The following is an 11535-nucleotide window of genomic DNA, read 5'->3' as shown; positions in this document are numbered from 1 at the left end:
TATTTTAGTTTAAATTAGAACAAATTATTGAATTTTCAAGCATACATTTTTACATAAAAATACAGTGTTGGGTAAAATTATGTTACTTTTTACAAAATGAAAAAAAGTAATTAAATTACTTCTTCATTACTTATACATAAAAGTAATACATTCAATTACTTTATTTGACTTAAAAGTAGCTAGTTCAGTAAAAATAAAAATAATGTAATGATAAATTTTAATAAAAGTAATTTACGCATGTTAACTATTTTTCTTTAATAAGATAAATAATATTATTATCAGTTTATTATTATTATAATCATGTCACTAAAATTTGGTATTTGTTAATTTTTCCTCAATGCACCATAGTCAATTTTAGACAAATTTATTGAAAAAAATATAGATATCTATATAATATATTAAAATGTTTTTTTTTTATATATATTGTAATTTATAGTTGGATACGAAAGAAAAACCAGAAGAAAACGATTTAACATTACTCCAACCATCAACTAGTTATGCAGATGAAACGAATTGGGATAATTGAACGCCAACTACTTTACGTCAGCCTTTACGACTTAACAAAAAATTATTAGTTGCAACCAACAAACAAAATAAATACGGTTTTACTAAAGAAAAATCTTTGAAGTGAAAAACAGTGAGACAGCATGGTGATACTGTAAAGAAAAAGACTGAGGTCTATGAAAAACAATTGGAAATTATTGAAGTTGAAAAGGAAAGAACAATAATACGCTTTGATTGGGAAAAAGTTGAACATGAGCTTCGCGTGGAGGCATTAAAGTTGGAAGTTGAAATAAAAAAAATACAATGACAAATATGAATTTAAAATTGTAATTTAATAATTGTATTTGTTTCTTTTTATTATTATTTTCAGGATTTAATACAAAGTAATTATTGAGAAGGGAATCTCTAGTCCTAGAGTCTTCACCATTTTCATCAAAACGATTCTCCGTTTCAGTCATATCTTCAGCTTCATGTAGTTTATAGAATAACCCTTACCTTTTATTTAAACCTATCATATTTGATTTTTATTACCCGCCTTAACCCATTAGACTTCATCTTCACGAAATATTACATCAAGTATTTACGCATATAATTTGTTTAGTATAATTTAATATTTTATTATTACATTTTATACAAGAATTACAATATATTAATCATCATACGATTTTTCTGATTTATAATTATGATTATGATTATTTTTAACATTTTCTATAAACTGATTTCCTTTATATAATATTACAAATATACAATTTGGGTTCGACTTAGAATGTTCAAACCATGCATCACCACTTCCTTGCATCCAATTTTTTAAAATCAAACCACAAAAGAAGCATTGTATCATATCTTGTGTTCCTGTATACTTAAAACTGCATTCAGCAAGCGAATATTTATCTTTCAATAAAGTTGATGCCCATGATTCATATGTTTTAAGTCTTGATAAAAAACTAGAATATTCTGGGTATACCGGGTATGGATTATTTCGTACTAAATGTAGTAATGATGGAAAATCTTTAGAATATTTTAATAAGTTCATGTTTATAGTAAAAATATTTTATAGAAATAATAGAATTAATATTTTACGAACAATAAAATTGTAACTATGCTCAAAAATAAAAAAACAACTTCACCGAACAATGATTCGTAAGTAACTGATAATATGCATTGAAAATATAAATAAAGTAGATTTTTTTTAATTAGCACTCTACACTTGATTACTAAACAATATGTAGGCTGACGATTGTGAACTTAAAAACATTATGATTCATATAAAATGTACATACAGCAATAAAATTGTTTATGAACTTTATCAATTGATTTTTTTCATGGATATTCATTTTATCTGTGTGTGTGTGTGTGTGTGGTATTGTTCATCGAGATTATTAATAAAAATGTATTACACCGTGTAAATTATATATTTTATTTAGAACCTTAGTAAAAACTATTAGGTATAAATTATATTAAGTACTAGGATCTAGTGTTGTAACCTAGAATGTGTAATATAACGTATACAAAAATTATTTTATAGGTACTACTGATTTTTTTATTCTGCACATAAAATTATTAAACATTTAATTTATAAGATATACAGTTTAACATTTATACAAGTTTTTTTACTTCTCTGCTAAGAGGTAAATATTCTATAATACGATCATGAATTAAAAGGCAATAAGCACTAACACCATTTAGATTTTCTATAGATTCAATTTGTATAGTAACATCAACAGTTGAAGCTGTACTTGTATCATTTTGTTTTGAAGTATCTATCACAACAATTGGTGCTCGTATTTCGAAATCAGCTGGACTCAATACCGGTTTACTATCATCTTTCCCATAATATGATTCTTGAAATGATGTGTACATATAATATAACACAGAATAATTTTTTTTAGTAAAATCTTAATTTAAATTATCATACGGATAAATAACAGAGTTTAGAATAACTTTTATATTGGTTAATTTACAATGTTCAAAAAAACTTACAATACTATTTTTTAAATTCTTTTGTAAACCTATTACAACAAATCGTGATTTTTCTAATTTTGATTCAGTTTTTAAATTCCAAACTATATTTTTAGGTTTACCGTGTTCAGGATATTCATAAGTTTCATACAATCTGAACGGAATAAATAAACTTTTTCCTTTCTCTACAATTTTCAATAATTTTATTCATTCAGAATCATCTACATTTATGTGTGTAATTTTCCAAATTACTTTATTGAGAGTGACAGTACCTGTATTTGTATTTGTGTTTTCGTTCTTACTGAGTAAAGAAGTTAAATCAGTATTACTTCTTGTTATTTTATTCGAGAATTTACTAATATTTTTTTAAAATCTTCAAAAAACTTTAACCAATACTTTAATGGTATACAAACACTAATTCTTCTGCTTCATTAACAATACCCAAATTGTTTAAGTCCCAACTAGCATTCTTATAGCAATGATAATTGTTTAACGTACATGTCAAATATCCTTTTAATGAATTAATTATTTAAAAAAACCCGAGTTTCATCAACTTCTACGCCGTTAATATCTAATCAAAAAATTATCAAAAAGAAACGATAAACTATTATTGAACAATTTCACCGTTGTTGGATCTGTTATTTTTTCCTCAATAAAAAGGAAACTCATGTAAATAAGGATATACATCAGTTTGCTGAACCCCGATTCGTATTTTATCATTATTATTAAACGAGTTAGTATATGGAATATATGAATGATATTCCACTTTATTAATTTTCGAATCTGAAATATAATTTGTTTCAATATCTAAAATATCGCTTTCAGGCATTTTATTTTAATTAAAATCCTAACTGTTTTAAAATTAGTTTTTTTTACGAGTTAATTTTATATTTATAGATTTTTTTTTTTAATGATTTTGAATGACCTAACTTTATTTTTAAATCTGTAATAACATACACAGTGAGTACCACTGCCTGAAGACGAATCTAAGTTTATTATAGCACATTCAATATTATTCGGTTTTTTAGTTGTTTTCTCGTGAAAGGATAACACGAAAATGATTGATTTTCGACTTTTTAACGTAATTTATAGTATCATCACTGGTGAGTGGTCTGTTTGGTAACATTAGTTTTTGATCGTTTTTGTTTTTTACTTTTAAGCCTTTACCAATGGAATTATTTAAATATAAATATTACCTTTTTAACGAATTTTTACCACATTAAACAAACTTAATGCACTAGAAACTATACTTACCAATGCTGACAGCCTTGTAAATATTGATGCAAGTGGTAACTTGCACTTCCCAACTGATTCGTAGTTAAAATTATTCTCTCACCATTTTTCCTCCATTTTTTATTATTTTTTTTCGCTGCTAATGATATTTTTTTATTCTTACAACCCATACCGATTTTTATCTTAGCTTTCACAACATTTACCACTGTGTATGCAACAAGTTTCTCTCTTTTTTGAACTATCACTAGCTTTAAATCTTTCCCAAGTTCGTTCTTCTAATAACTGTCAGCTTTATGTCTAATATCTAAATTATTACTGTTTTTATAAGCAATGTCGTGTGTTCAGCAAGCAGAATCTAACGGATTGTCACCTTTGTCTCCATGAGTTAATCTCTTTTAACTTAGTTCCAGGTCCACAAAATTGATACCCTGGTATATGAGCTTCGAATGGAAGCTTATTTATAAGAGCAAAAAGATAAATTAAGCATTGATAATGTTGATGTACAAATTATTAAAAAGCCATCAAGATATAGACCATTATTACCAGGTAGACCTTCAGGATCAAGAAAAACAAATCTTATTTTTAATCTTGTTATTCATAGAAACGGGTTAAGATTTGAAAACATATATTTATACCCTAAAACACCAAACCAGGAGAAATATAAGTTATTAAAAAATATTATAGACAGTATTAAAGGTATTCATTTTTATACGATTTCAAATGCTGATCAGGTTATAAAACCAGATTTAATTTAAAAAAATTCAATTTTTATATTTGATAATGTAATTTGCGATAATCAGACACATATTCGTGACTACTCTAGCATGGGAAGACATTCTGAGCTAAAGGCTTATTCGAGAATGGTCAGCATTTCAACTGTAAAATACGAATTTTTTTCCAAAAATATCAGAAACTAGAATAGTTGAAACACCGACTAATTTAATGTATTATAAACTCAATACTTCAGTTATCAGGAAAATAAAAATTGACTTAATCGACGAAGAAAATAATCCTATTAAACACAACTACAAAAAATAACAATTTTATTATGAATAAGTCCTAGGAAATTTTGAAAACGAAGATGAGTAAGTTGAATGAATCATTTACCGTTAGCATGTCAAGTAAAAATACGACATTAACATCAAGTTATTTTCCGAAAATAAACTTCCACAAGAATTCTGAAATAGCATTATTATGTTTGCAGACATATAATAAGTTTCCAGATGTAAATGAAACAAATAATTGTATTCGAATAATTATACCGAAACCCTGTCATCATATTTTAGACATTGTTCTCCCCATACGATGTTATGAGATTGAAGATATGCCACAATTTATTTACGGTAAAATTTATGATGATAATGAACATTATTTAAAATCAGATATTAGGTACACTCCTACTGGTTTCTCTATGGGTCCTAAAATGAGTTTTCTAAAATATAAGGTTTCTAAAATGAGTTGTGTTATAAATTGTAATTGCAAGATAGATTTCACAATTGAAAACAATCTTGCAAGTATATTAGGATTCAAAAATAAAATATATGGAAAAGGAGATTACTTGTCAGGATTTATATCCGAGAGAAATATAAATATTAATGCTGTTAATTCTATAAAATTCTTATGTAATATAACAAATGGTTCATTCAACAATGGGTTACAGTCACACTCAATATATTAATTTTTTCCTCATAAAAGATCAGGAACTAAAATAGTTGAATCACCAACTAATTTAATATATTATACACTTAATACAATAAATATTAGTTTATTCGATCAAAAAAAAAAATCCTATTCATAACATTAATGAAAAAAATACAGTCGTGTTACATATAAGGCGTTGTAGATATTGAATATGGGGTTATTATTTAAGAATATAAAGCAATTACAATCGATTAAACCGATTAATAATTCAATTGAGTCACAATCAAAAGTAACTAAAAGAAAACCTGAAAATATCAAATTAACTTGTAAAAGCAAAATAATATTAAAAAAGTTAGGATTCCAAATCAGACAAAATGCCTGAAAGCGATATTTTAGATATTGATTCAAATTACACTGTATATTCTAAAATAATCATTCATATATTCCGTATACTAAATCGTTTATAAATAATGATGAAATTCGAATTGGGGTCCAATAAACGGATGTACAGTAGAAACCGTTTATAATGACACCGGTTGTAATGACATATTTGGTGTAATGACATTAGATCAAATGTCCCGGCAAAACTCCTATATTGTATGTACTAATTTGTATCGGTTATTATGACGTCTATATAATGACTATACGGATGTTATGAAGGTTATTTTTGGTTATATTGGAAAAATATTTTATCTATAATGACTTTACTTTATCGAAGGTACTATTACAATATCGATAATACCGATAATTTCATCGTTATTTAATCGTCAGTTTTATTTTATTTTATTTTATTTTATTGTCAGTCGTCAGTGTACGGGTAATCATCGTGCGCTTAAATGTGTTTTATGTTCGTGTGTTAAATTAAATTGTGAAATTGTAAAATGAGCAAACGGAAGCAATTCATCATCGAAGAAAAGGCAAATATAATTTTTCGTTTAAAAAAAGGTGAAAAATTTCCGACATAGCTAATGAATTAGGCGTAGGTCACTCTACAATTTCCAACATATGGAAAGCTCGAGACAAAATCGAACGTGAGTTTCAAAATGAAAAATTATCAGTTAAGAAACTTAGAAATTGTACACATACAGATTTAGATAATGTTTTATTACGATGGTTTAAAAATCAAAGAAATCTATGCATTCCAATTAATGAACCAGTTCTTCAACAGAAAGCCAATGAATTAGCTGAAGGTCTTGGTAAATATAATTTTAATTGTTCCACTGGTTGGATTCAAAGATTTAGAGCGAGGCATAATATTGTGTTTTTAACAATAAGCGGAGAATCAAATTCAGTCAATACTGAAATAACACAAAATTGGCTCGAAAAAGTATGGCCTAAATTACGAGAAGGATACACAGATGATCAAATTTATAATGCAGATGAGACTGGACTTTTTTACAGAATGCTTCCTAACAGAACATTAAAATTTAAAGGAGAAAAATGTTCAGGTGGTAAAATGTCCAAAAAACGTCTGACTTAGTTGCAGCAAGTATGACTGGTAAAAAAATGAAACTGATCATAATTGGAAAATCCCGTAATCCACGATGTTTCAAAAACATCAAAAGCGACTGTCTGCCGGTAACATATGAATCTAACTCTAAAGCTTGGATAACTGCAGGATAATGGTCTAAAATTTTATTAAATTGGGATTTAGAGTTGGGAAGAAAAAAAAGAAAAAATTTTACTCTTAGTTGATAACTGTCCAGCACATTGCACTGTAGCATTACGCAATATTAAACTCGTATTTTTACCCAGTAATTGTACGTCTGTTCTTCAACCAATGGATCAAGGCGTAATAAAATGTATGAAAACTTATTTTCGAAAAAGTTTGGTGCTAAATATGATTTTTAAAGCGTGGGAAAGAGTATCAGAGATTACAATTCGAAATTGTTTTCGTCACGCTGGTTTCAATAATGCAATACCAGAACAAACTGTCCAAGGAGAACAAGAAGAAGAAGACATAAGTTTCCCAAACATAAATGAATATGTTAACTTTGATAATGATATGCCAACTTTAGAACCATTAAGTGATCAAGAACTTATTTCTTCATTGATTAACCAATCCAAAGAACCTGAGGAAGACGATAATAGTGAAGAAGCAAATACTCCCGATGAAGATTTATCCATTAATGCAGTGTTTAATGCAGCAAAAATTTTAGCGAATTATATGGCTCTGAAAGTTCAATCTAAAATTACAGATTTCTTAAAAATAATAATTGAACTAATTATTTTAAATATGTATATATGTACATAATTAAATGTTTTTATCTTTACTTTTTTCTATTTAATACATTGGATAAATAAATAATAATAATAATATGTACTTATTGAAGTTACAATTTTTTTTCGTCATTTTGGTTATAATGACAATCGGTTAATATGACCTATTTTCTTTGGTCCCTTGAACGTCATTATAAACGGTTTCTACTGTATATTCTTATCTACATGAAATTTAAGAAATAGTAACATTGTCAAATAATGGATTATCGTTTCTTTTTGATCAGGTTCGATTAGAAATTAATGGTGTAGAAGTTGATAGAACACGTACGTTTACGTGTTACATGTTCAACATGTACGTTAAATAATTGTTATTGCTATCAGAATGTGGGATGGAATTTAAACAGTAAGAATATACTAAATGATAAAGGAGAATTCAATGTTTATACACAGTTAAAATATTGGTTAGGATTTTTTGAAGATTTTAAAAAAATATTGATAAATTCTTGAATAGAACAAGAAGGTATACTGATTTAAATAGATTACTAAGTAAAAATGTAAACACAACAACTGTCACAGGTAGCGTCATACTTAATAAAGTAATTTGGAAAATTCCACACATTAATGTAGATGATTCTGAACGACTTATATTATTAAAAATTATAGAGAAAAGAAGAATTCTATTTATTCCATTTAGATCCTATGAAACCCATGAATAACCAGAACATGGGAAATCTAGAAATATAATTTGGAATTTAAAAACAGCATCAAAATTAGAAAAACCACGATATGTCGTAATAGGTTTACAAAAGAATTTAAAAAATAATATTGTAAAAGATGCAAGTCTTTTTGAACATTGTAAATTAACTAATATAAAAGTTATTCTAAACTCTGTTATTTACTCTAACGATAATTTAAATTTAGATTTTACTAAAAAAATTATGCAGTATTATATAATATGTATACATTGTTTTAAGAATCGTATTATGGGAAAGGTATTATTTTACCCCCGTGAGGGGGGGGCAGAATACACCTACAGTAGTCCGTGTCTGTCGTAAGAGGCGACTAAAATGGACCTGAAGGTGAGCAGCAGTGCCTTCAATACTGGCTATAGGTGGATGCTTCATAAGCAGGTACAGCTATAGCCAGGTAGAAGTAGTAGACGTACATGGATACCGTGAACACGGCTACTACACTGCAATGTGGAAGGCAAGAGGAAACCACCACATTAATCTCCTTAGTCAATTAACAAATGACCAGCACAATAAATGATATAATGTATGGAAACAACCTTATCGGAGAGGTTATTCCCGGCAGGAGGCCAAACAAGGTACCACAGGTCGTTACCAAGCGAAATCCTTGTAGTATGATAGGAACATGGAATTTCAGAACCCTTTTGCAAACAGGGAAACTAGAAAATCTAAAGATTGAAATGAAACGTCTCAAAATTGATATTTTGGGGATAAGTGAAATGAGATGGAATGGTCAAGGTGACTTTATATCGGGAGACTACAGATTCATCTACTCCGGTGGTGATAATGGAAGAAATGGAGTTGGCATTATTCTGAATAAAAAATGGGCACAATGTGTGAAAAGTCACATTGCTTTCGATGATAGATTGATATTGATCAAATTAAAATCTGTTCCTAATGACATCGCAATAATACAAGCATATATTCCCACAACACAAGCAAACGATGAAGAAGTAGAAAAGAGCTACGAAAAGATAGAAAAACAAATAACAAAAGTTATGGGAAAGAAGAAGGCAAACCGATACACGGAAAAAACAAAACAGTTCAACCCACTATTAAAATAGTAGATTTAACAGTATTTTATAATTGCTATAGGGATAGCTATAATGTTAGTGATATTTACTATAATGTACTATAGTCGCGGCAACGAAAAATGAGCGTTGGTACCGCGACCCGTTGTTTTTACCCACTCTTACGGTCAATGATTCTCAACATAGTGCAGCTGTCGTGCTGCTACACGCTGTACCTACTTTATTGTATTTGAAAAGTGAGTGGTAACAATTGTAACCGTCAAGTTACAGATCGTGTCCCTCAGGCAGCAGGAATACAAACTATAACATTCCAGACCCTCTTTTGTTGGGATAGATTTAGGAAGGGGATTTATATTATACCAGCCACCTTATATAGTACATTTTTTTCGTGGTCTATCGTTTACACACCTTGTTGTTAACACGTATTTCGTGCGCGTCGTGTAATAGTCATTGAATACCGTAGTATATTTGTATTAAAACTTAAAAATGTCGTTTAAAGATCGTGATACTCATAGTCAGAGTAAGAAAATAATTTTTAATGTTTACAATTTTATTAAAATGTGTTCGGAAAAAAAAGATTTGAATTCAGATTTTTTTAAAAGCGCACAAAAAATTGCTGCTCAGGCTTGTGGTACTTCGTATATAACTGTGCGGCGTATATGTATGGAGGCAAATAAATCTTCAGTGGATAGTGATGAAGAAGTGCAATTTCAATCACCTCGTAAATTGTACAAACGTGCAAAGAAATGCTCCGAGCTGGACGATTTCGATGCTGATGTAGTCCGACGGATCGTACACGAATTTTATGAAAGAAATGAATATCCGATTGCTTTTTCAATTTTAAGCGAAATTAAAAAAGAATTACCACATTATGAAGGATGCGTCCGGTCGGTCAGAAATTTGTTAAAAATTTAAAATTTACGTTTAAGAAATGCAATAATGGCCGCAAAATGCTTATGGAGCGAAACGATATAGTCGCTTTACGATGTAAATTTTTACGTACAATGTGTACACTCAGACAGAATGAAGATACCCGACCTGTGGTTTACCTAGATGAAACCTGGGTAAACCAAAATCATTCAAGGTCTCATATTTGGCAGAATAATGAAGTAACTGAGGGATTTAAAATACCAACCGGCAAAGGAGGTCGCCTAATAATTACTCACGCAATTTGTTTTTAAATGCCGAGCTGAAAATTCTACTGACTACCATTCGTCTATGAATTCAGATGTGTTTAAACAATGGTTTGTAGATATGCTAAAACTACTTCCTGAACCATGCGTAATCGTTATGGATAATGCACCCTATCATTCTATGTTGGTAAACAATTATCCAAATTGTAATGCTCGAAAAGCTGAGGTGCAGGAATGGCTGAAAAATCAAAATATTAATTTTTTACCTTTGGAAACTCTAGCCGAACTACGGGAACGTGTGAATTTGTTAAAACCGACATTTAAAAAGTACGAGCTAGATGAAATAGCAAGTTCAATGGGCCATGAAGTAGTACGACTGCCACCGTACCATTGTCAGTATAACCCCATTGAACTTATATGGGCTCAAGTAAAAGGCGAAGTGGCAAAAAAAAGTTCAACGTTTAAAATGGTGGACGTCACTCACGAGGCATTGGATTTGGTATCCAAGAGTGACTGGGAAAAATGCGTCAAACATGCTGAGACAATCCAGGATGAAGATTATCAGAAGGAGATACTAATAGACAGTGTATTAGAGCCGGTCATTATAACTTTTCAAACTGACGACAGTGATTTTGGCAATGACGAGGACAGTGAATATGACGTTCAAACACTTATTTAAAAATTGTTATTTTACTATAATATACTTGTCTTTTATTATTTTTTCCGTTGTAAATATTTTTTAATTGTTTATATTTTGTTTATATCACTGTATATTTTAATTTAGTTGTTCAAACAGTATTTATAGTAGAACACACTGGAATTTATAATAGTTAGAACTGGAAGGTTTAGTTCATATCACTGCAGCAGAAATTTAATTTACTATAATTAACAGTTTATTGAGCTATAACTCGTAATAACCACTACTATAAAATTAAGTATTCGTAACCAAGTTTTATATTTAATTATTTTATATATTTAGCAGTACCTGTTGCGTATATTAAAAAAATGCAATATTTCACATACGCCGATTTATTATAAATATAATTTCACTGGTTTAACGAGGTT

General features: G+C 28.9%; 2 protein-coding genes across 2 annotated transcripts; one reads left to right on the top strand and one right to left on the bottom strand.

Annotated features, from left to right (window-relative positions):
- Window positions 1-1201: 1201 nt before the first annotated feature.
- On the bottom strand, window positions 1202-1537 carry LOC112685876 (inhibitor of apoptosis protein-like; the record flags this gene model as incomplete). Its single annotated transcript, XM_025557900.1, has 1 exon — window positions 1202-1537. A coding segment is annotated over exon 1 (336 nt), but the record flags the coding sequence as incomplete, so codon positions are not given.
- A 9090-nt stretch (window positions 1538-10627) lies between these two features.
- Window positions 10628-11149, top strand: LOC112685875. The gene has a single exon (XM_025557898.1). It carries the CDS (start codon window positions 10628-10630, stop codon window positions 11147-11149), a length of 522 nt encoding a protein of 173 aa, XP_025413683.1.
- Window positions 11150-11535: the final 386 nt, after the last annotated feature.

This window comes from Sipha flava, unplaced genomic scaffold (assembly GCF_003268045.1).
Source record: "Sipha flava isolate LNK unplaced genomic scaffold, YSA_version1 295_pilon_pilon, whole genome shotgun sequence".
NCBI classification, from domain to species: Eukaryota; Metazoa; Arthropoda; class Insecta; order Hemiptera; family Aphididae; genus Sipha; species Sipha flava.
This window is presented reverse-complemented; position numbering and strand designations above follow the sequence as displayed.